The sequence below is a fragment of the Talaromyces marneffei genome, chromosome 8 (genome assembly GCF_009556855.1).
Source record: "Talaromyces marneffei chromosome 8, complete sequence".
Taxonomy (NCBI): Eukaryota; Fungi; Ascomycota; class Eurotiomycetes; order Eurotiales; family Trichocomaceae; genus Talaromyces; species Talaromyces marneffei.
In genome coordinates this window covers 1390774-1414953 of record NC_072355.1, presented here as the reverse complement: position 1 = coordinate 1414953, position 24180 = coordinate 1390774, and the positions used below count along the sequence as shown (strand labels likewise).

The 24180-nt window shown below is 45.6% G+C and overlaps 8 protein-coding genes across 8 annotated transcripts; 4 read left to right on the top strand and 4 right to left on the bottom strand.

Annotated features, from left to right (window-relative positions):
• Positions 1-6188: 6188 nt before the first annotated feature.
• EYB26_009861 (uncharacterized protein) lies at positions 6189-10269 on the bottom strand (the record flags this gene model as incomplete). The annotated part of the gene is made up of 6 exons (XM_054269108.1): positions 6189-6206; positions 6264-6630; positions 6681-6988; positions 7039-10018; positions 10080-10173; positions 10239-10269. 6 exons carry the CDS (start codon positions 10267-10269, stop codon positions 6189-6191), a joined length of 3798 nt encoding a protein of 1265 aa, XP_054125083.1.
• Positions 10270-10833: 564 nt separating this feature from the next.
• On the bottom strand, positions 10834-11688 carry EYB26_009860 (uncharacterized protein; the record flags this gene model as incomplete). Its single annotated transcript, XM_054269107.1, has 1 exon — positions 10834-11688. The coding sequence occupies one exon, from the start codon at positions 11686-11688 to the stop codon at positions 10834-10836; it is 855 nt and encodes a 284-aa protein (XP_054125082.1).
• Positions 11689-12183: 495 nt separating this feature from the next.
• Positions 12184-13147, top strand: EYB26_009859 (uncharacterized protein; the record flags this gene model as incomplete). Its single annotated transcript, XM_054269106.1, has 2 exons — positions 12184-12262; positions 12336-13147. 2 exons carry the CDS (start codon positions 12184-12186, stop codon positions 13145-13147), a joined length of 891 nt encoding a protein of 296 aa, XP_054125081.1.
• Positions 13148-13981: 834 nt separating this feature from the next.
• Positions 13982-15837, bottom strand: EYB26_009858 (uncharacterized protein; the record flags this gene model as incomplete). The annotated part of the gene is made up of 3 exons (XM_054269105.1): positions 13982-15297; positions 15351-15478; positions 15539-15837. 3 exons carry the CDS (start codon positions 15835-15837, stop codon positions 13982-13984), a joined length of 1743 nt encoding a protein of 580 aa, XP_054125080.1.
• A 1410-nt stretch (positions 15838-17247) lies between these two features.
• Positions 17248-19005, top strand: EYB26_009857 (uncharacterized protein; the record flags this gene model as incomplete). Its single annotated transcript, XM_054269104.1, has 6 exons — positions 17248-17314; positions 17376-17437; positions 17504-17605; positions 17660-17795; positions 17845-17937; positions 17993-19005. The coding sequence occupies 6 exons, from the start codon at positions 17248-17250 to the stop codon at positions 19003-19005; spliced, it is 1473 nt and encodes a 490-aa protein (XP_054125079.1).
• A 207-nt stretch (positions 19006-19212) lies between these two features.
• On the bottom strand, positions 19213-20040 carry EYB26_009856 (uncharacterized protein; the record flags this gene model as incomplete). Its single annotated transcript, XM_054269103.1, has 1 exon — positions 19213-20040. One exon carries the CDS (start codon positions 20038-20040, stop codon positions 19213-19215), a length of 828 nt encoding a protein of 275 aa, XP_054125078.1.
• A 697-nt stretch (positions 20041-20737) lies between these two features.
• Positions 20738-21883, top strand: EYB26_009855 (uncharacterized protein; the record flags this gene model as incomplete). The annotated part of the gene is made up of 3 exons (XM_054269102.1): positions 20738-20843; positions 20905-21099; positions 21156-21883. The coding sequence occupies 3 exons, from the start codon at positions 20738-20740 to the stop codon at positions 21881-21883; spliced, it is 1029 nt and encodes a 342-aa protein (XP_054125077.1).
• A 602-nt stretch (positions 21884-22485) lies between these two features.
• EYB26_009854 (uncharacterized protein) lies at positions 22486-23757 on the top strand (the record flags this gene model as incomplete). Its single annotated transcript, XM_054269101.1, has 8 exons — positions 22486-22488; positions 22554-22564; positions 22640-22648; positions 22720-23217; positions 23278-23314; positions 23374-23503; positions 23577-23660; positions 23741-23757. 8 exons carry the CDS (start codon positions 22486-22488, stop codon positions 23755-23757), a joined length of 789 nt encoding a protein of 262 aa, XP_054125076.1.
• Positions 23758-24180: the final 423 nt, after the last annotated feature.

Below are 24180 nucleotides of genomic sequence, written 5' to 3'. Positions count from 1 at the left end.
TCCGCTTGTCGTTTAAGGTCACACAATCTCGTCAACAATACAAGTATCCGAACAAGTTCAGAAGAAAAAACAGTTGTCTGAATGGGATGGTAACCAATCAATGGTAGGAGCTAGAGACCGAATGACGATAAAGGGTATATGGGATATGACATATGATTTATGAAGGTGCCTTGCGAGAGTCTTTCATATTCATTCGATGAATTTTGAGGTTGATGACCAAACAACCATTTATAGGGAGAACCCTGATATTAAATGTCCGCTCTATTGCTGAGGGAAGTGATGAAAGAAGACAGTATATACCAGGATAGGCTACATGGATCAGGCTAAGAATATCTGCGATCGACGCACTACAACCTAGGCCCAATAGCCAATTCTATTGAACGCCATCCCCATGCCAGACGAAGTGTTGTTGATTGTCTAGGTTTAGCTCGGAGTCCAAGCACCCCGGGGAAGGCAACAACCGACCCGGATTAAACCTTTGGACGACTTTCATCCCGTCTAGCCAGCAAGGAGGCGCGCCATGAGTGTCCATGCAAACTCTAAAAACCATGGATCAAGCCTTTCTACGTTTTGGTATTTACTTACTGGTGAATCTAGTAACCGTTGGTTGTCCCTTTGAGGATGTAGAATATGCGGATGCTGTGGACCTCTATCTGTCGCCCCGCCGATCCAGTCTATAACGAACAATGCGCAGCCAAAGGAAAAGGAAAATAGGGCATGCCACTGCGACTGATAACTGACCCGGATCTATACAAACGGCATGTCGGTGCTGGCTGACGCTGGTCCCAGACCGGGTTACGACCATGCAACAAACACGAGAAATCGTGAAGCACGTCCGTTCGTCGTTTGCTAGTCGGGCGAACAGCATCCTCACTACCAGCCGGATTTGCGGAATCGGTCATGAGAATTAAGCTAAAGATGCCGGAAACGTTTATAGCAGTTCCCCATGGGACCATTGTACAAAAGAATGAATGGACCAGGACCCTGTCTAGCGTCTAGAAGGTTTGATAAGATGGTTACGGATCAGGCCGCTCCCACCCCATTACCCTGCATGATAGTTCGTACGCCGTGCGGTTCACGGACTCCATATTGTCCGTAGTAGATTACACATAATTAGTGCATGCTGTGCGGTAGGGTTAACACTGACTAGTTAGTTCGCGGAAGCGGCTGTCTTCGAGGGTAGCTGTCTGTGTGAGTGCTGTAGCCATGCGTCTAGTAGTCTAGTACGTGCCTAGAGCTATGCGTCAAGATAGACTCTCCTCTAGATTTTGGTCATCGTAACCAGAGACTAGAAAGGTATGTAATCAAAGCTGCGTTTGATCAGACTGAGACATCCGAGATGTTGGAAAAGAAACCCCGTTTGCTTACGTGGGTAGATCTTATATGTTGCCTATTCATACATGACATTATATTCCGGATCCATATTTCGTCTATTATTCTTTCTTTGAGGTTGGCGAACTTTCCCGGATATCCCGGCGAAGAACGGAATTAGCCTGTTGGAAGGGATTCAGAAACAAAACGAAAGCAGTTCCGGAAAATCGTTTGAATATGCGCATGTACTGATGTGGGCATCGACAAGCAGGCAAACAGATAGTAAGCATACGACGTTTGAGGTCTTGACGCTACCTACGTATGCTATCCGATCTATTTATGCAAGGCGAAGAAAGGACAAAGGTGGGACAACCTATATGGGTCAAGCACTGGTGGCAACGAAGTGTCGACATGTGTGTACCTACATATGGTGCTTTGACCCAGAAAAGTAAGAAGTAAGATAGTCAGTCAGTGCCAATCATGGTTGGATTTTCTTTCGGTTCGGAATATTACGTTACCTGAGGAGTAAATCCGTCCCAGAAAAGAAAGTCATGATACAAAGCGGTGAAGAAGACAGCTATTGAGGAGGGGTGCAGACCATCTAGTCAACCCAAACAGACAAGGATTGTTCTTTTAACCACGCGCACTGTCTTGCGATCTGATCGCCAGGTGAGTGTGTACGAGTGTGGCAGTGTTTCTCGTGTGGTTTTGTTTGGATGTTTTTCTGAGTACACTGTAGTGTCTAGAAATTTAGTGCCTTCTACCAAAGTCCGTTACCTTGTAGAATATTCCTTGACAACGACATCTATCAATATGCTCACTAACGATAGTCCAAATAAACTCCCAGTTCCAGATTCAAGACACGACGCGTTTGTATCACGCCCAATTTACAATATTTTGTCTGCCAGCATCCATCGGCATGATGATTATGATGCCACACGTGTTTTGTCGTAGTTTGCTCGACGTAGTATCCATGAAGCAAAAGATTTTCTTATTTCAGCTCTTCTCGAGTTGTTTTTGCCCACCGCAAGTTCCTTCCGTCCTGTTGATCCTGGTAATTAGATATGCAATGACATCATGCATCCCACCAGCTCATATCTCATCTGGTAGATTTCAGAAGGGAATCTAGATTAGAACCCTTGTCCTTCCTATTTCTTGAAGATTCGAGTTGGCTGCATGCCACCGAAACAGCCACCAACAAGCCATTAAAAGCCCAACAACACGCCGACAACGTACTGTACAACGCACACAATGCATGCCTTGCCTTTGACACCGAATTGGCAGTTCAGTGTGTGCATAAATATGCAATGCATCAGCCAGCGCGACTCGAAATAGGCCGTGACAAATGAGACGAACCGAGAAAAAGCCAGCTCTTCGGATGGTTGGAATGCCTGCGACTCGCAACTACGTAGTTACCGTACATATGTACAGACATATAGAAATGGGTTTCACGGGCATTGACAGCGGCGCACAAGTCCGCGAGGGGTCATTAACAGAAAGAAGAGGTCCGAGAAGTACTAATGTCGATAATAGGTTAGTTAGTTAGGGCAGAGGGGTATGTTAGGTAAGTGGTCCACAAGCCAAAAGCATACAAAACACTCTCATCTTGAGAAGAAAAATAGAAAGGGAAAGATTAAACGATATTTTGGCTTGCGTGGGAAACAATATGCATGAAAAAAAAAAAAGAAAAGAGAAAAAGAAAAAGAAAAATGTATGTACTCCGTACAGAAAAAAGAAAAAAAATAGCGTCCAATCAAAAGAAACAAAAATGGGCGCGCGCATGCTAACTAGCTAGGATCAAGGATACACTAAACCAACCAAACAAATACCTTCTGCATATTTCCAGCTTGTTAGTGTGCGTGATGGCTTACTTGAATCTCGTTCAATTCAAAATTCGACTTTTTTCAAACAGCAGGAATAATTACTCGGATACCTGCCCCCGGATGTCTTAGCGAAGATTGGCTTGCTATATCTTATTTTCGAGGAGGTATACTTGACTATGTAACTAGTCATCCTTTGGAACGCCTCATGATTCTAGATTTGAGGGGCACTATTAGAGTGGTTGGTTGTTTCACGTCCTCGGCCTTCTCACGCTGCTTGACGGCTTGTCCAAATTAGGAAATTCGGAGTATGGTCATATATTTCCTATTTGGGCGACATGGACGTAGGTACATACAACAACAAAAAAAAAAAAAAAAAAAACCGGGGGAATTCATCGTAAGATATTGTTTATGCGAACAATTCTAAATGATTGGATTAAGAGTGTATCTGTTGCTTTGAGAATTGACATTAAGTAATTTATACAAGCCCATGGGATTAGGGCAAGATCTACTACCTCTGTACGACCTCTGATATAATTTCAATGTCAAAACAAAAGGGAATCATCGCCTTTCAAAGGAAGCCAATGACTACAAAGAAGTTTGCATTTAACTTCACTAAGAATTTTGTCTAACTGTTCGGAGAACGGTTCCGAGGCTCCATATTACTCGGGCCACTTGACATATCACATCTAAAATCTCCATGCGCATTTCCATTGGACGCTTGCGCGTTGTGACTACTGTCACGCCGTCACACAAGTCCCTAGAGCTACAGAACTAGACAAAGAGTACATATCTAGTTCATACATTTTGACTATGGAGCATGTACAACGTAAAGCATTTGGGTTTTCCTGTAGGCTCATCTTTGCCCTAGGGAGGTTGTTCTGTCGTGATTTGTACTTTTGATTGGATCTGTCGCGCTACACGTACTTTATACGTTTGTTTCATCTATTGGGTCTATACATATGTACTGTCGGGGGATGATCAACAGACTATGGATTGAAATGCAATATGCAGCCCTTTGCACAGATTGGATATCAAGCATACAACAGACAAAAAACTTACCGGGTCTGTGGCGTCCTGTCGTGTTGCATGCTGCCAAAGAGTCAGTAGGTATGTACCTGGTTACCTTCGCATATAGATACTGAATTATCCAATGAGTATCATCAAAACCAGGTGAAACGATGATATCTGGGGAATTTTCCTTGAGATCCTGGGTATTTCAAAATCGGCCGCATCCACAATTGGAAAGGGTTCCGTGTGCAATTCCATCGAACCGGACTTTCATGTATATATGTAGTTACACACCAGACCGGCAAATACATATGGATTGTTCCAGCAGAAGTAGTAACAACTGTATCCAGACAGGATATTTCGGTAGAAGCAGCACTCGGGCCTCTACCTGACTTCGTATTAACAAGTCCAATCTCTGCAGCAATCTACCTGGATGAACGTTACCCTGCCTTAGTGTTGGCTTCTCGTCTTTCTTTGTTCCCGTTCTTATTTTCCAGTTTTTTTTTTGGGGGTGGGGGGGGGGGAATTGAGGCGTAGATACCCAACGTAGTCTACACACTAGTTGGTAATAGCTATTATAGGCAGGTCTTTCTTTCACTAGAAGTCGACCAAGATGTTGTAATTCATACATCACTATATATCCGTAGACCAACTGATTACAGAATATACGAAGATCGTAAAGAATGCGTAGTTTGTGGAGAAAGTTGCCTAATTTTGAGGTGAACCGTCCAGGGATTCGGTTGTCTTAGGGCAAATCTGGAAGCCCTAAGACAATCCCTTTGTCGAGAGGAGCCAGCACCAACGGCCCTCCATTGCTTCTATAGATGCAAACTCATGGAATATTGCTACTGAATTTACTGGTATTCGTTTATCCTTTGTGCGCAGACTTGTCCAAATTTGACGGCATGCATATCTGTGCTCCAATCCCTATGGTTGGTACAGCTCGTTTACTGTAGACTGAGATCTTTATAGGTGGAGCGCAGCTATATCCTACTGGAGTTGTTCTATTTCTAAAGACTCGAATATACTGTGTAGGTTAATAATGAGGCGAATCCATTGATGTGGGAACATGCATGGAACATGACAAAGGTTCTCGACCTCTGTCTGATATGTATAACAAGGGCATTGATATTTACCTTCCTAGCTAGGCGGACACGACCTTAGCCAATATCTCCCATTCACTCCTCTCTACTGCATAAATAGTTCATCTAAGAATAGAACCAACTCAAAACATGTACGTGCACTACCTATGTACATACATACACTAGCTCCCATCCTTGCAGCACCAAAAAGTTGATGTATCCTCCAACTAACCTACTACACTGAGCAAATGGTCCGTAGTTGTCCACCTGCATAATTAGTTAGGGGAAAGTTTTTCTTGACGAATGATCATCGTACATTGGCTTTGCTCTTTCCCCAAATTGAAATGCCGCATCTCACCCGTGTCGGTTCTGAAGAATTGTGGGAACCGATTGATTCCAAATACTGGATTATGGGGGTTTGTGGCGCTCGTTGGTTTTTAATGGAGAGAGAGCATTGATTATACATAGCGAATGCCTAAGCGAGCTTATCGACTCGATCCATAGCCTCGTTTAACTGATGCCATGGACGCTTTGGAAGTCTTGGAAGCTCGAGTGTAAATGGATAGATCACGAAAATCTGGCAGAATCGAGCAGGGGAAAGATTTTACATGATCACGAGAGGGTCTATCGCTTGTTGGCATGGTGACAACGCTGAGTGATTCATGAGTCAGAAGGAACTATTTTACAGCAAATTGAAGCGAGTTCGAAAACCGACGAGAGCAGGTAAAACGTCGGGTAAAAATAAGGAAAAGAACGGAATCCCGGTTGCCTTTATTGAATCGTTTTGATCGCGATTACACTCCTACTCCATCCTATCCACCATTACCTACTAAGACACGACGCAAGGGAATTTGATACAAGAGAAAATAAAAGATCAAAGATGTTGAAAGTTACAGTGTTGGCGATGTTACGCCATATTGTGGATCGAAGTGATAATCTCTGATTGTGTTGTGTTGTGATTTGTCTATTGGTACTTGCGGAGCTGTTTGATGTGTTAGCAATAGCTTGATGAAAGTTTGCACAATCGAAATGCACTTACATCCAAAGTGAGCGAGTTACTGCTGTTTTCGGTTTGATCGCGGTAGATACCCACAAGTGCCTCACTCAATTGAAACAGACCCGTCTTCAAGCTGATGACAATGAATTGCATTCCAGGAGCGGCGTGGTCGCGAATATAGTTGGCGATCCGGGCGACATTGGTGTTGTCAAGCGCGGCATCCACCTCATCGAGAACGAAGAATGGTGATGGTTGATAGGAATGCACCGCAAAAAGAAGAGCAAGCGCAGCCATGGTCTTTTCTCCTCCAGACAAGTGTTCCATGTCACGGAATCGTTTGAGTGGAGGCATGGCATGGTACTTGATACCGTCAAGATATGGCTCGTCAGAATCCTCGATATCGAGATATCTGTGCAAATATCAGCATATAGTAACGGCTCCAGAGCGAGTATAACTTACGCTTGACCTCCCAGAGGATAGTTGGCACTTCTGGTAAGCTCCCTATAAATAGGGCCAATCTGCTCAGAAATATGTGAGAATGCCTTGTTGAACAACTCCGATCGCTGCGTCATGACATCTTCAAAGTCTTCCTTGGCCTTCCTAGCACGCTTCCTGGCATCTTCAAAGTCCTTCTCCGTGCTGCGGAGTTTGTTCTCAACGGTTTCTAACCTCTCCATGGCTCGAGTGTTGGGTGCCATCTTGTCTAGCTCAGTATTGAGTGACCGAATGCGATCTTGCAATTCCTCCTCCAGCTTATCTTCGGCAGACTGTGTGATGTCAGCAGCAACCCGTGAAAATAAAGTCAGTTCGTACACACTTCTTTCAATGTCTCTCCCAAAGAATCAAAGTCAACTTCAATACCGTAATCCTGAACACCCGGTGCCTCAAATCCTGTCATAGTTGTGTCCTCATCGAGATCCATAGCATCCTCGTCGGCGGTTTGCACAAGCTCGTCAATTGGCAGATTATCCAGAGGCGCAGAGTCATCAGCAAGCGGCAAGTCGATATCCTCTAGCTTGCAGCGACGGAGAAGAGCATAGCGGTTTGAAGAGTTCCGTTGAATGTCACCCTCAAGTGCGTTTACTGCTCTGAGAGTATCTTCAACATTCTTTGAGCGTTTCTGTAGTTCTCGTCGTTGGGCACTCAACTTTTCTTGCGATTCCGCGTACAGCTCCTTCTGCTCCTCGAGACGTTCTTTTAGAATTTCTAGTTCGGCCTCGAGTTCGTCCATTTTGTTGCGGATTTTGTCCTGCTCAGCTTTGAATTCCATTATCTGCGCCTCATCCCGTTTGTATTGTGCTTTCAGAGAGTTGATACGATCATCCGTTGCTTGAAGACGTTGTTTCTCAAAGCTCAGTTGATTCTCGATTCTGCTCTTTTGGGTTGTGAACTCCAACTTCTTGCGAGAGGCCTCTTCTTGCAGAGAACCCTGCAAAGCCTCATAGTCGCGGATACTATCGTAACCAAGGCGTTCACAGAAATCGCCATAAATCTCATCCTCGACGCCAGCAACTGATTGCTCTGCAGAACTGATCGAATTTTCTAGTTGTTTCAGTGCTTTCTCTTTCTCACGCAGTTTAGGCTGCACTTCCGCAACTTGTTTCTTAGCAAATTGGAGTTCGCTATCTTTACTCTTGATGTTACGCTCAAGAGCCTTCGACTCTTCTTTAGCGTAGGCCAATCTCTGTTCAAGACCTACAAGTTCACCTTGCAAGGTTTCTTCGTCTGTTCCGCGGCGGTGACCTTTGGGTAATGCAGCGAGGTCGGCAAGCAGCTTGTCCTTCAACTTGTGCAAATTCTCCAATTCAGAATCATCCCATCTTTTCGAGCTTTGCTGTCCGGGACCACGACCACCAGTCATAAGACCGCCTTTGTGGATCACTGTTCCATCCAACGTAACAGCTTTGGCGTCTACACCTTTCTCATAGCAGAGATACTTGGCAGTATCTAGATCATCACAGACAATAGCATTACCGCAGGCATAGCTTATAGCACGGGAAACGGAGTTCTCGTAGTCAACTGTCTCGATTGCTGGGCGCATGCCGCGATGCATGCCTTTGAGGTTCGAGTTGAAAGCCTTTACTTGAATGGTCTCGAGGGGAATGAACGTAGCTTGACCGGCACGCTGATCACGGAGGTGTTGGATACATTCCTTGGCGGTTTTTTCGTTATCCACAACAATGGCATCGAAGTGACGACCTAGGACAGTGCTAACGGCTTCAGCATACTTCTTCTGCTTCGGCTGGCAAAGATCGCTGACGCGGCCCTTGACACCCGGGAAGATCCGTTTCAGAGTGGATATCATTTCCTTCATTCGAATCTCCTTTTCGCTTTGCTTTCTGCCATCGTCCGCTTCCAGAAGCTTTTTCAAGACAAGTTGAAGCTTTTCTTCCATTTCCGTACGCATTTGAGACACTCGCAGACGCTCCGAGGTCACAGCATTTAGCTCTTTTTTCTTGCGGTCGATCTCTGCCGAAGTATCTTTGATCGTGTTTGCGATATCAGTTTTGCGTGTCTTTAGAGTCTTAGTTTCGGTCTCGAAGCTCTGCAGTTGCCATTGCGCGTTCTCGAATTTACTCTTCAAACCATTCACAGTCTCCGCGTCGGTCTTCTTCTGGCGTCTAAGATTGTCGAGTTTTAGCTGCTCAGCTGAAGAACTTTTATTGACCTCTTCTTTGAGCTTGTTGTATTCTTGAAGATCTGCTTCACTAAGTTGACCACCGGCTTTACTCATGGACTTTGCCCACTCTGCTTCCCACTCTGCTTGCGCTTTTCCGACAACCTTCAAGTCTTTCTCGAGGCGGGTCACATTTGCGGTTTGAGTATCACGTTCTTTGGTAATTTCCGAGATTCTCGATGAGTACCTCTGCACCTTGCCTGATGTAATCTCAATTTTCTCATCGATGGGTACCAGAGAGTTGGTTGCGTCCTCAATATCCCTTTCCTTCTTGACAATGTTGCGTTCCGCATTTGATACCTCTCTACCCATCTTGGCATGTTCCTTCTTGGCTTCCTCGAGATTCTTCTCGTATTTCTCGACACCGCGACGATATTCTTTAAGTTCATCCTGATGCTTCTGAATCTCGGCGCTTGACTCGTCAATCAGTCGTTGGAAATGGAACAGCTTCCACAGGATGTGTGTAATAATGGCTTGATCTCGTTCTTCGGCTTTCCGTGCGTAGTTCTCGGCTTCTCGCTTCTGCTCTTGATATTGTTTGATCTCTGAGTTAATTCCACGACGACGATTGAGCTGGAAGGTTTGCTGTTCTGCGGCTTCTTCCTGCTCGGCTTTGAGGCGCTCGTATTCAACCTTGTACTCTAGACTACCAGAAATTTGCTCAATCAGACGTGTCAAATCCTTTGGCGATTGTGATGCAATAGCTTCAACATCTCCCTGGAAGACAAGGAAGTTACGTGCTTTGATAAGAATGTTTTCCGCCTCCAACGCTTCGTTGTACTGTTGCGCGGTCACAATCTTGTTATTGATACGATATTCGCTAACGCCGCCACTGGTGATTGATCGTTTCCACTGCTGCTCTTCACCGGCATCGTCTTCGTAGACTGCCATTACCCAGGCCGATCGCGGGTCGCCTCGATCACCTTGCGTCTGTGAGTCTTCGACATCTGATCCATCTTGCGCTTCATCCGCATTGCCGTTTTGTTCGGGGGCGGTCGCAGATCCGTCGCCGTTGACTTTGGATGTTCTGAGAACACGTCCGCGGTAAACCAGGTCTTTGAGGTTGGTTGAACGGAGATGCGACGATTTTATACCCAGGACGAAGGAAATGGCATCCATACTATGTGAAATAGACATTAGATATTCAAGACTTATTTCATTATTCAATAATGAAGACTCACGAATTTGACTTTCCAGATCCATTAGGACCGATAATAGAGGTAAAGTAAGCATCACCAAAAAGCAAGACATGGTGACCCTTGTAGGACTTGAAATCTAGAATTGGAGTCAGCGCATCGGCCGGTTTCCTGTTGTATTCCTGTTGGTATAAATGAACATACTGAATAATTCGAGTCTAACGAGCTTCCCCATTTTTGCGACAAAGCCTTGCTGGCCGTAGACTTGTTCAGAGCGTTGTCAGCATAAAAAGATGGTGTATTGAGAGGGGTCGCGCTCTGCCTTCCCTCTACGCGCCTGTTCCGCGGACGCGCTCTTAGCCAGGCACCTCTTGGCAAAAGTCACGTGTTACTGTCACTTAATGCTCATTGAACATGCGATAACTACCTCAATCTGCGGTTAAGGTGTTAATGGCTTTGAATAGTAGGTGTTACTGTTTATTTACAGAGTTGCCTGTGCATCACTTATGTATTATGTTCAATTCAAGTCTTTATATGGAGAAAGAGCCATACGGTAAGACGACGTTCATCTCAGTGCTAGAATCTGATATAAATGAGAAATGAGATACAAATCTGATACATTCGGCATTCAAAACTTTCAAATAGATGAAACCTTGAATATACTACGACATCTTGAAGAATCCCTTCCTGGACAGGCAGATCGACTCACCCACCGATTCTAGTAGAATATGGTACAATATAATACACGCAACAACTGGCTAGACAATCTTGCTTCCGTACCCTTGAGGATTCCGAAAGATCATTGCTGTCCTGTAGGACTGGCAATGGCAAGCAAATCATCGGAAACATAGCCATCAATTCCCACCCGGTATGCACCCGTTTGACCCTGCATCTCCATCATGATGAAATCCTCCTGCGTGAAAATCCGGCGAATAGATATAAAAGTCTTGAAAAGGCTAAAATTGATCCATTTCAAGGGATTCTTGAAGAACGAGATGTCAATATCTCGAGCCTGGGGCAAAGGAGAACCCGCGACGAGTCGTTGGTTGAAGATCATCTGATTTGGCGCAACCGTGACTGTATATGGTTTTCGAAAGGGCACCATGGAGCGCACTCTGACTCGGAGAATAGTCTGGCCCTTTACGTCCACTGCAGTTATATCCCTGACAAGTCTTGATGTCCTCGATATGAACACTGCGCCCATAACGCTCATCACGATGCAAACACCAATATTGAGACTCCTTTGCCAATAGGCTAGATTGGCTCGTGTATCCTGGTAATCAAGCGAGGAATTGATAACGGCATATCCGAATGCAAACGCGGCGATACCGTATGCGCCGGTGACGTAGGAGCGTTGCGATGCAGATTTGAATAGGGTAACCTCGCGTTTTTGGGCTACTTTTCGATCAAGCTCGGCCAGGCTTGCCGATTTTCGACCGATAAATCTGATATCTGTGACATTTTTGCGGGAAGGTTGCTGGCTAGCTAGCTTTTTGTTTGCTGGTTTTGTGCTTGGTAGTGCTTTTGAGGCTTGTCGTGCTGAAGATTTGGCTAAGCGAGGGGCTTGAAATGTGAATGTCCGAGAGGATTGGAAGATCGGTGTTTTGGAACACGGCTTCGCGCTCGAAATGAATATTAATGGTCGTTTGAACATTGTGCTGTCACCAATCTGGAATTGAGTTGATGTTGTGTTGGAAAAGAATGATAGGTCGATAAAAAAAGAATCGTATGATTTTCCTGCACAAATTATCTAAATCAGACAAATCTATCAGTCAATTAATCCCACATGAAGATCTTAATTGTATTCATAACAAGAAAAAAGAATGACTTACTTGATAATCCAATCCTCTCACAGCTAGAGATGTGATGACAGTCCAAAAATTAATTGTAGTCGGACTAGAAGCTCCATCCCGCTAACGCTCACCGGACGAGCCCGAGATACCTTCCCCGGCCGGAGCTTTTCTCAACCTCAACCTCAACCTTTTCTCTACGATAAGAATTGAGCGCTCTCCACCACTATGTCTGCTAGCTACTAGTTCTTACTAGGAGCAACAAATTGAAGTAGCAGCACATCTTATATACAATATTCACCATCAATTGTCATCTGATCAAAGCCCCGTATCGGCGATATCAATTTTCAACTACCGCAATGGCCGCAAGCTTTACGCTGAAGCAAGTCCCTCTGGGTCTTCTACGACGCCAAAACCCAGTCAATTCCATCACAAGACGTATGTACACCCTTCACGCAACGTATGCCGACCACTCCGGAGTCATCCAGTGCTAACCCTCTATAAATAACAGGCTTCGCCTCAACCCTCACCCAAACCCAAGCCGGCTACCCTCTCTACCCATCCGTCAGCCAACTCCTCCTCCTAAAGGGCATCCCAGACTCTGAAATCTTCAAAATCCCCGCCACAGGACCCAAGGGCCGTCTGCTCAAGGGCGATGTTCTCGCATACATCGGCGAAGTGCCCACTGGCTATCCGGCTGAGGAAGCAGCGCGCATCGAGAAGATGGGACATCTAGATCTTAGCAATATCAAGATTGCTCCTCCGCCGGCACCACCTGCACCTGCCGCAGCTGCTCCAGAGGAAATTCTTCCAGAGTTGCCGTCAGATATTTCGATTGCCGTGTCGATTTCGTTGGAATCGGTCTTGTCGACTCAGAAACGTATTAAGGATACCATTGGCGTCACCGTGCCATTATCAACATTCATTGCGCGAGCTACTGAAGTCGCAAACGATGATCTCCCGCGCTCAGCGGCCGAGGCGCCATCAGCAAGTGAACTCTTCGACGAATTGCTGGGTGCTACGCCCATCAAGTTTACGCGCGGAAACTACATGCCGGAAATCAATACTGTGCCTCTCGACGAGTTTGAGAGTATCGATGAAGACCTGGTGTCAGCTAGCCAGGATGTTGATATTATTGATATCTTGTCGGGCAATGTTTCCCCCAGCTACAAATCGAGTTATGTTGAGCCTACGGCCCCCACCGCTTCTGCGCTCAATGTATTCAGTCTCACCGTCCCCGTTGGCGAGGAGAGGAGGGCAAAGATGTTTTTGGATCGGTTGAATACTGTTTTGACTGTTGATCCTGGTCGATTGGTTTTTTGATCTGAAGATGCGAAACTGTTTGAAATGACTGTTGTTTTTTAATATATAGACTTTTGAAGAGAAGGGCGGAACTCCAGGAGTCCTTTCTCTATGTACTACACTTTTTCTCCTCTAATGCCTATCTTTCTTTTGTCTTTATTGTAGAGCATATTGATTATGGAACTCAAATACAATGAAACTTACTTTAAAGTCAAGCAGCGTGTGCTACCTAGGTAGTCAAGAAAATCTTTCGTCTACATCGAGAATTTATGAGAAGCAAGATGGCATGCATAGATAGTGGCATTGTAATTCAATGATATTATGTAAAGTACTAAGATATAAAATCTCAAGGTGAAACCCCTTAAGTGTCTACCAATGCTACCCATCCTATGAACATACCATCGTCATCATGAGCCAGAAAGAACGAAAAAACACCGAGCATGAGTAAAAGGGATACAGGGACAAGAGAGGCCAATCAGCAAACGGAATCTCAGAGAACACATCTTTAACCGTTTAACGCCATTGCTGATTGAACTGAAGTTGAGAGGAAATGGGGAATATGTAGATTCGAAAACAAAAGGGCCAAGCAGATTCACGAAAATGCAACGAAACTCCATGTAAAAACAATTCCGTGATAGTTAAAAATTCCTAAATCGTCACGCTCCATTCCATGCCATAGTTGCAAATTAAGCCAATCCGATCAAAGAAGAAATCTCGGAACATATGCAAAGGTTCGTGTCTCGTGGATTAGTAAGTGGAAGTTGAAAAGTGTATGCATGAGTCAATGAACGCCATGATATGCAACGCCGACTAGAGACTTTTAGAAAGTCGTTCACCAGGTTTTGTAGAAAGGTATTATCGTATTGTGCTCAGTTCAGCAAGTCGGCTGCCCCGTCGCCAATCGTTACGATTCTGAACGTCAAAGATCTTCCAGAATCTCAATGTTTCGTCACCAGCACCCGTGACGATTGTCTGGCCATCTGGACTGATTGCCAGATAAAGCACACGAAAGGTATGACCGGTCAATGACACGATCTGCTCCATGCGCGGATACTTCCAAATCACTATCTGGTTCTGGCTATAACCGTGTGTGCTGATGAGCTCGTCGGAATTTTTGGACCACCCCAGGTTGCACACTTGACTTCCAGTGTCCAATTCGCGAATCAATTGGCCAGTGGCAGTATTCCAGAATTTGATTGTACGATCTGCTGTACCACCACCGGAGGCTAAAAGATTGTGCTGATGTGGTGACCAGGCAATTGCCTTGACAGCCGCAGTGTGCTGTGAAAACCGATGTAACGGCGTCTCATTCAGCTTATCCCAAACAATAAGCTTATTATCGTTTCCACCAGACGCGAGTTGGCCATCTTCTGTATTCCATTTTAGGCCGCATACTTCTTGCTTGTGGCCCGCCAAACGACGGAGGTACTGATCGGGTGATCGCACATCCCGGTGGAAAATAAGTCGATCTCGTCCTCCAGATGTCAATATATGTTCATTCCACGCAAGCGCACCAACTCGGTTATGATGACCAATCATGGTTCGTAGGCGTCGACAGCTCTCAGCGTCCCAGATTTGCACTAGTCCTTTGCCGGTACCAATTGCAATGTGTGTTCCGCGTTGGATCCAGCTCACGCTAGTAACAGTGTCGTCCTTGAGTTCACAAAGTCTCGTGACTTGGCCCGACTGAGAGTGCCACATGTAGACAGAATTAGCCAAGCCTACACCTAGTATATTTGTGCTTCCCCAGTCCACCAGATTCAAATAAAAGTCATCTTGAAGATCTGGAGCGTCTAGAACCTTAAATGGTACTTTATGCACCACACGGGGTTGTTTTCGCGGAGTTCCCAAAATCCTCTGGCTGTTATAATGGATGGGTGAGAGGCTGTAGAGCTCAGATCGCGGATTCAGATTCGGTCCGTGTTGGCTTCGGGGGGTTTTTGTAGGAGTGGGGTGACTAGACCCAGCTCGAGGCGATGAGTAGTTGAGAATGTTTTTGTGAGGAGTAGAAGGCGTTAGAGATGCAGGGGGAGGAGTGTGAGAGCGGGTCGGATCATGGGCTTTTGTACTGAAATTGAGGAAAGCGTCTGCATCTGGATCGGGCTGTGGTACAGAGTCGCCAAAGAGCTCACTTCGCAGGACGCGGGAATATGTCCGGTTGGCCTCTTCGGCTAGATTATGTTAGTTGATTCGCTGATAATTCTGAGGCTCATACTGTACGTACTTCGCTGAAAGTGGAGTTCCCCATGAGGAGTCCGCTTTTTTGTTCGCGATGGTGTAGACGGACAACCGTCCTCACCTAATAAGCTATAGGTAGCTTGGAGATCTTGTCCCTCGCGGTTTGGAATGAATCTATAATTGTATTAGTCATGCCACTACGGCGTAACTATGCGCAACACAACGAGTATTCACCTATCTCCATAAACCCTCTGTCTCTTACGGCTTGGGCTTGCGCCTGGGGTACGTTCGCGTCGGCGACCGGCTTCATCATAGTCTCTAAGAGCATTGGCAAGAGCTGCAGGGTCCACAGCGTCTGAAAGATTGCCGAGATGTGAGGGGTTTCCGCTCGTGTCTGGGAAGGACAGTGTACTCTTTATAGGCCGGGAGGGCGGGGTTCGGGAACCTGGAGGTGATGCGAGTCGATTGGACATGCTATTGATTATATCAGATGAAGACGGCAATGCGTCTCTTTCTGTGTTTCTGTCGGTCATGATTGTGATGGGGGTTGATAATTCCCACCCGTAGCAACCGAAAATGAACGAATTCAGGTCGTAGGTGAGTCTTCTAATCGTCGTTCAAGTTGTTGTGGTGGATTTTAGAAAGTCGAAACGTGGGATCGAAGTGAATATTGTTTCCTGCAATGAGCCGATACGAATGTGTTTCTAGACCTCAATTCTCCAGCTTCTGCTGAACCAAGTCGGGCTGTTGCTAAGCGCTTGCTCTCTGTTTAGCCGCAAACAAGGATTGGGTAGGATGCCACACAGAGCCAGCAGTTGGAGCTGGAGACTTGTCGATTGGGAGAAAGCGATATCATTGAGTAGATGTCGATGCAGTGACAGGAATGCGTAGTTGTGAGAGGAGATTGAGGGTTGGTTTGGTATTGTATTCAATGTTGTGGTCGCTAGAGCGCAGACCTGGCTGGTGCTCAGCGGAAGGAACTCTCGCCCACTCCAAACTCTCGCTCCTCACTTGGCAACCGCAAAGGGAGTCACGCGTTTCTGATAAGATAATCAAGGCTAGTCCCGATGCAGGAACATCAACATTGCTTAATTCTCGTACGACATCGTCGAGTTTCAGTCCATTCTTGTTTTTTTTAAACAAAAAATATCCATTGGCTAATCCCATGAGTGGATATCGATTAATTCGCTTCGCTAACTATACATCACAATCTCTTTTTGCAGGTCCGTAGGCAAAACGCTCGATCTACGTCCAAGTTGTTGACATCGAGCGCGTCCACCCTGTTATTGGCGTCTCAATTTACACGCGTATAGCCAACCCTTGATTCGCCCTTCTACACGTACACGCCGTACTCCGTACAGGAAGTCGACTTTTTACGGGGTTTGTCCACCAACGCATTCAGATTCAGTGCAGTTTATTCTTGATGTTATGACAAGCTCCTGTCTGGTAAACGCGAAACGCTCGTTTGATGATTCGACCAGCGATTAAGTTGCTTTTGTCGCTAACGCAGTAATAACGCTTGCTTAATATTTACTACGTATTGCATTTTCCAATACAACATCCAGTCGAGTCATGAAAAAATATACTTCACCTTGCGTTGTATGTACTACGGAGTACTTACTAAATAACTACGTATCTCACAAATCAGATGGTCCTGATAAAATGCCATAGACACCTTAAAATTAAGGTTGCAAGTTCCGATCGGCTACCTACAAAGTACTACGGAGTACCGGTACTACGTAGCACCACTAACATGGTGGTGCCTCCCCTACAAAAGGCGGAGTGGAGAAGCATCAAACCACTGACAATCTCTGGACTCATGAACGATGAGATCGAGAATTCACACATCCTTTCAACTACTACAGGGGTACTCAATCAACAGCGCTTTCTCCTCCTCTTCTTCTATTGTCGCACATCGCATTGGTCGTCTCTGTTACACCACCATGGTCAAAATCAATCACAAACAGGCCGCATTGGATTTCTTATCCTTTGTCAACGCCTCCCCCACTCGTACGTATTCATACTGAACAGTAACTTACATATCAAGAAGCTTATACGGACGCTCGTACAGCCTTCCACGCCGTGAAATCTAGCAAGGAGTTGCTCACAGCAGCTGGCTTTGAGCAAATTAAAGTATAGATTCCTGATTTTTAGCACTGCGCCATATTTATATACCTGGCTCACTCTCATCATTTCCAGGAAAAAGATTCGTGGTCATCAACTCTCCAACCTGGTGGGAAATATTTCCTCACCCGCAATGGATCTACCTTGATTGCATTTGCCATTGGCAAGAAGTGGAAGGTATGAGACTCCAAACTCGTGCTTGAAGTATATTTCCTGACCATGGGGTTTCAGCCTGGTAATTCTGTGGCAATGGTCGGAGCACATACCGACTCCCCTGTTCTCAGAATCAAGCCCATCAGCAAAAAGCAAGGTGAAGGTTTTGTCCAAGTCGGCGTTGAAACTTATGGAGGAGGTATCTGGCACACGTGTGAGTAAATTATGCGAGCGTGGTATGGAACCACAACTGACTCTGATAGGGTTCGACCGTGATCTTGGTGTTGCTGGTCGTGTTATGGTGCGCGCAAACGATGGAAGCATCCAGCAGAAATTGGTCAAGGTTGACCGACCCAGTAGGCGATACCTGTCTTTCTTTGCAAATCAATATCAAATATTGACATTTCCAAGTCTTGCGCATCCCCACCCTGGCCATTCATCTGGAACGCAAGGAATCATTTGATTTCAACAAAGAGACTCAACTCTTCCCTATTGCCGGCCTTGTCGAGGCCGAGCTGAACAGAACCAAAGATTATACCCCGGACTCTTCTCAGCAGGAAACTCCGACAACCTCTTTGAAACCCACAACAGAACGCCATCACCCTTACCTTGTCGAACTGATTGCAAATGAAATCGATGCTAGACCCGTCGATATTCTTGACTTTGAGTTGATCCTTTTCGACACTCAAAAGTCATGCCTAGGTGGTCTTCTCGAGGAATTCATCTTTTCCCCCCGCTTGGACAATCTTAACATGTCCTTTTGCGCTGTGCGAGGACTAATTGAGTCCGTCCGATCCAGGAAAGCTCTGGACAATGAGAGCGCCATCCGCCTCATTGCACTGTTTGACCACGAAGAGATTGGCAGTAAGAGCGCTCATGGTGCGGACTCAGATGCTCTGCCAGCTGTTCTTCGTCGTCTTTCCGTGCTACCTGCCAAGGAAGTCGGCGCTAAGGCTGTTGACCTGTCCACTGCCTACGAGCAAAGTCTTACTACATCCTTCCTCCTATCCGCTGACATGGCACACAGCGTCAATCCCAACTACAGCGCCAAATACGAATCAGACCACAAGCCTCTTTTGAACAAGGGTCCTGTCATCAAGATCAACGCCAACCAACGTTATGCAACTAACGCTCCGGGCATCGTCTTGTTGCAAGAGGTTGCACAAAAGGCAGTCGAAGATGGAGGTGACGTTGTACCCTTGCAATTGTTTGTCGTTCGCAACGACTCTTCCTGCGGAAGTACTATTGGACCGATGTTGTCCGCTAATTTGGGTGCCAGGACTTTGGACCTTGGAAACCCTCAGCTTAGTATGCATAGTATCCGAGAGACTGGTGGCACGGAGGACGTTGGACATGCTGTGAGGTTGTTTGCGAGCTTTTTCGAGCATTATTCGGCTTTGTCTCCTACTATTCTTGTTGATTGAGCGTGTTACTTCCAAGGTATCGAATTTCTTACAGCCATTGATATGTGATACACGGTGGACTCTAGAGCAAGAATCGCTAGCGGTCTTTATGTCATCCTTAGTAACACAAAATGCTAATAAACGAACATAGTAGAAACGAATACAATAAGATACTATAAATACATATAACGATGCAAAATCTGTACATCCCTTTTCTAGCAAGCAAAATTATACAGCAGGCGTAGTAGTGTCCTGACTCTTCTTCTCAATAACATCCACCGCCTCCTCCTGAATCGTCCCCTCCTTCAAAATCTCCGCCCCTTCCTCCACCAACTCCTCCAACGACTTCAGCTTAACCTCCATGACCCTCAAAATCGTATATCTATGCTTACTCTTGATGTGCTGCACATGTCGCCGTCTCCTCTTCGTCTTCTCCTTGACCCGCAACGGCTCAGACTCCACACCCAACACCCTCAGACGACATTCATACATCCTCTCATCGATATACGGGCTCCCCTTGAGTGTATAGTCGCGTGATCCAAGTACGGAGGCGCGGTTGAATCGGAGGATATCACCAGATTTCACCTTTGGCATCAGGAACGGGAGACGGATGTGGTCGCCTTCCGTTAGCAGGTATGGGCGATCGTGTAGGTGCGCGGAGATGTAGTGTGGGCGTTGGGTGTAGAGGTATGGTAGTTTGTCGGCGAGAGATTGGGTGATTTTGAGGTTTGATTCAAATAGAGGTGGGAGAGGGAGCTTGTTGCGTGGGGCGCCGTTTATGGGTTGTCCTTCTGTTGAGGAGGATGATGTTGGTTGTGTTGCTGATGCATCTGTGATTGGAGATGTTGTGGTTTGTGATGCGGAGAAAGAGACTGGGGTAGCTGATGCAGATGCTGATGGTGGTGGGATCTCACTAGGCGTGGCCTGGAATTTCTGAGAGCTGTTGCTGGTAGATGCTTGGTGAAGGCATGCTCGTGATGCGTGTGAGAAAATTGGTTGTTGACTGGCGACTCGTTCGACACTGACCAGGCTCCGGAGAGCTTGTCGAGAAAACATTTTGATCGCTTATATCAATTCGCACCCAATTGAAAAGGTTGATTTAATGGTGATCGTTGACTCAAAGAATTATCGCCATGCCTGAAGATTGTTGGTGTCTTGAGTGTCTTTCCTTGTTCAGGCCAGTGAAAATCTACGGAATTGCGTGAGTTGCCGCTTCGGCTGCCGGACTGATCACGTGCTCTATGCGGCTTTGGTACCTTAACATTCAGGCCGCCATTTCACCACGTACAAAACACCACTCTCCTCCTCCGTCTTCTTCTTCTGCTTTCTAGACACCTGCATTTTGTGTACGTTATTTGCACGACCTTATTGTGCTTCTTGCTCTACCAAATAATGTGCCTGATGCCATCCTGGAATTACACGGTCATTGATGATCACCTTGGCACCGGGTTTCAAAGCAGGGATCAAAGACGACTCAAAGTAAGTTAGATGGTCTGCTAGACGAACAGCATAGCAGCCTAATTTTGCATTTTCGGACTCCTTTTATTGAAGGATCAAATCGCCTGATATGCACCCGGCAAAAGCCAACTTGGCCCTAAAAACCCCAAAACGGCAATTCCATGGAAAGTGGGGGGTCTCCCAACACCAATATTTTACGAATTCTAACATAAAGAAATATAATAGTAGTACTGTTTACTTGTTTAACTCTTTGTGAGCAAGTTATTGCTTTTTAATCGACTCGGTCTCGAACTCGATGCAAGAAATTCTATTCGTCAGTCTTGGAACGACTGTTCTCGACGAGATTCGTATTCCAGGCCAGAAACCACTACTTAACGTTCTGGGAGGATCTGGTATCTATGGTAAGAAAAATTATTTTGATATAGATTGGAACTATATGATACTGATACACTCGCGGTGAAGCATCCCTTGGAGCACGATTGTTTCTCTCAGAATCTCAGGCTCGATCAATAGGATGGATCATCCAGATCGGAAATGACTTCCCGTCTGACATCGAAGATGACCTGACTGCGCTAGGAACGACTTTGGTGATTGATCGAAAGCTGAATCAACCATCTACGCGAGGTCTACTAGAGTACAAGGACAGCGCGTTTGGACGTGCGATGAGTGATGTGTACTGGAGGTATAGGTACTAGCTAACATGATGAGTCCAGAAAAAACCTTTCAATATATCACGCCTGTTCTAAGAATTCAAACCGAGCAATTAAACAATCAAGCACTATTCACGGCGAAATCCTTCCACTTGTTTGAATGGCCACAGCAACTCGAAGAGCGTATCTCTAATTTGCTTGCCCTAAGAAGACAGAAAGGTCTCGTCGATCAACGTCCATTGATAATCTGGGAGCCCGCCCCACTCTCATGTGAGAGAGAACAACTCTCTTTCTTTTTTTCCGCTGCAAAACTGGTTGATGTATTTTCTCCAAATCATCTAGAGCTTCTCAGAATATTTGGAGAGAAACCTTCAACCCCTTTCGATAGGACGCAAGTGGAGGATCTTGCAAGAAAGCTTCTGGAATTGGGTGTTGGTCCAGACCGAACTGGTATCATGATCATCAGATCTGGCGAGCATGGTTCTATGATGCTGGTTGCTGGCGGTGTTCCTCATTGGATACCTCCGTATTATCAGGCTTCTTCTTTAAAGGTTGTTGACGCGACTGGCGCGGGGAATGCCTTTCTTGGTGCATATGCTGTAGCATATTTGAAGACTAGAGACTCACAACAAGCTGCATCGTACGGGTCTGTGGCGGCGTCATTTGCCTTAGAGCAGATAGGTGTTCCACACAAAATTGTTTCCAATGGACAAGAATTATGGAATGGTGTGGATATTAGCGAGAGATTACAGTCATACATAGATCAGATTATCTCTAGTACGAGTGAGTAAAATCGATCTATTTCTATTCAGATTGCCTGTACATCCACGTTTCGGTAAGGACTTTCTAAGAACCTGAGATCCTCATCACTCAGACTTACCACCAGAGCTTCAAAAGCTTTTTCAATTCTCTCCAAAATACTCAGTCCTACAATAGGATAAGCACCTTTCTTTAGCAACCACACCATTGCAACCGAACTCATACGACAATTTCTATCCTAGGCCAATCGTCAAGATCTCATGAGGGTTGAGAGGAATTAATTATACGGTGGAGCTTGCGGAAGCATTGGTAAGTCTGGACCACGACAGCATAAGATATGAGTAAGCTGATTTTATGTGACCAGAAAGTCGATAACGAGCTTGGCAGATCATGGAATAGTTTGATAATTTATTTATTTCTCTCCAAATCAATACGGATTGTTTAGAGCATTAGGGTTAGCATGATATAGATCTACTATTCCTGATATAGACTAGCCCGCCAAGATATAGACTTAATCTTATCAGCAGCGCCAAGTCTTGCGGGCACATATTTTTCAACCTCATCTTCAACACTCTAGAAAGAGGGCGTTTTCTTACCATCCATTTATCAGAGTTAATAATAAAGCGTCGTCAATATGGTATGCTATGTCCTCTTTTCTGCTACAATTGGTTGAACCATAACTAACAAACATGCCTCATACAGCCTCAGAACGAGTTTGTCTTCCCAGCAAAATACAATTATAAGTATTGCACTTTTAGAAAACATTGCTAACATTGTCTTTTCAACAGGTATATCGAGTACGTACACCATCTTCAACACCATCGCCAACTTCAAGGAACCCGCCCAAATACTAATATAACCAATATAGACGCTTCCAAAAAACCCACGGTCGCCGCCTGGACCATGAGGAACGAACCCGCAAACGCGAAGCCCGCGAGGGCCACCTCGCCTCCCAAAAAGCGCAGTCGCTACGTGGTCTCCGCGCAAAGATGTACGCCCAAAAGCGACACGCGGAAAAGATTCAAATGAAGAAACGCATTCGCGCCCAAGAAGAGAAGAATGTGAAATCCGCGGCGCCCTCCGAGCCTTCTTCCGCTACGCCCTTGCCCAATTATTTGCTTGATCGGTCGCAGGCTACCAATGCCAAAGCTTTGAGTTCGGCGATTAAGGATAAGAGATCTGAGAAGGCCGCCAAGTTTTCGGTTCCGTTGCCCAAGGTTAAGGGTATTAGTGAAGAGGAAATGTTTAAGGTTGTGAATACGGGAAAAAAGACGCACAAGAAATCGTGGAAGAGGATGATTACGAAGCCGACGTTTGTGGGGCAAGATTTTACGAGAAGAAACCCCAAATTCGAGCGTTTCATTCGGTATGCCTTCCTCGACAGCCGTTTGGCATGGTTTTTGGTGGTGGTGCTAATGCAGAATAGTCCAATGGGTCTCCGATACAAGAAGGCCAATGTCACAGTACGCCCCCCCCTCCTCCATCTTCCCCATCTGAAACATATGTGACTGACAGAGAGTAGCACCCCGAACTAGGCGTCACAGTCCAACTCCCCATTCTCTCCGTGAAAAAGAATCCTCAAAACCCGCTGTACACTCAACTCGGCGTCTTGACCAAGGGTACCGTTATTGAGGTCAATGTTTCCGAGCTTGGTATGTCCCTCCCCTTCCTCCCCTTCCACAAAAAGCGAAAGTGTGGTTATGTGCTAACGAGAGTGGTGGGCAGGATTGGTTACAACATCCGGAAAAGTTGTATGGGGTAAATATGCGCAAGTTAGTAATAATCCTGATTTGGATGGAACTGTGAACGGTACGTCTTCCCCTACTTAGTCCTTGCTCTCGAGTCGAATTTGGGTTGTGATGGATACTAACGTGCGATATGATATTTAGCCGTTCTCCTCGTTTAAGTCATTCCCATTTCGAAGTGAAAAGCTTGTTTTGTTCTAAAGAAGGGTTCATTTTATACGGGCGTTTGCGGAGTCTACCTGTCTGTCATTCTACGTAGATATCAATTCAAGTTATTTATGTTACTTCCGCACGACCGAGGCACACAAGTAATGTTTCTTAGATAGCATTGGTAAATTCTGTATGAATACCCGGTATCCTTCCTCTATATACACAGTCCGAAATTGGTATCATCCATCTATTGCTCCCTCCGATGACCCATACATCCATAACAAATGTAGATAATGATGTTGACGAACGCTTCATAACTCATAAAAATGATGACAATAAACGGAAAGGGATATAAAAAGCAGCAAATATAGAAGAAGAAAAAATGGCAAAAAAAGTCTATAATATGTTTCCCTCGGAAGGGAGGGGAAAATGAG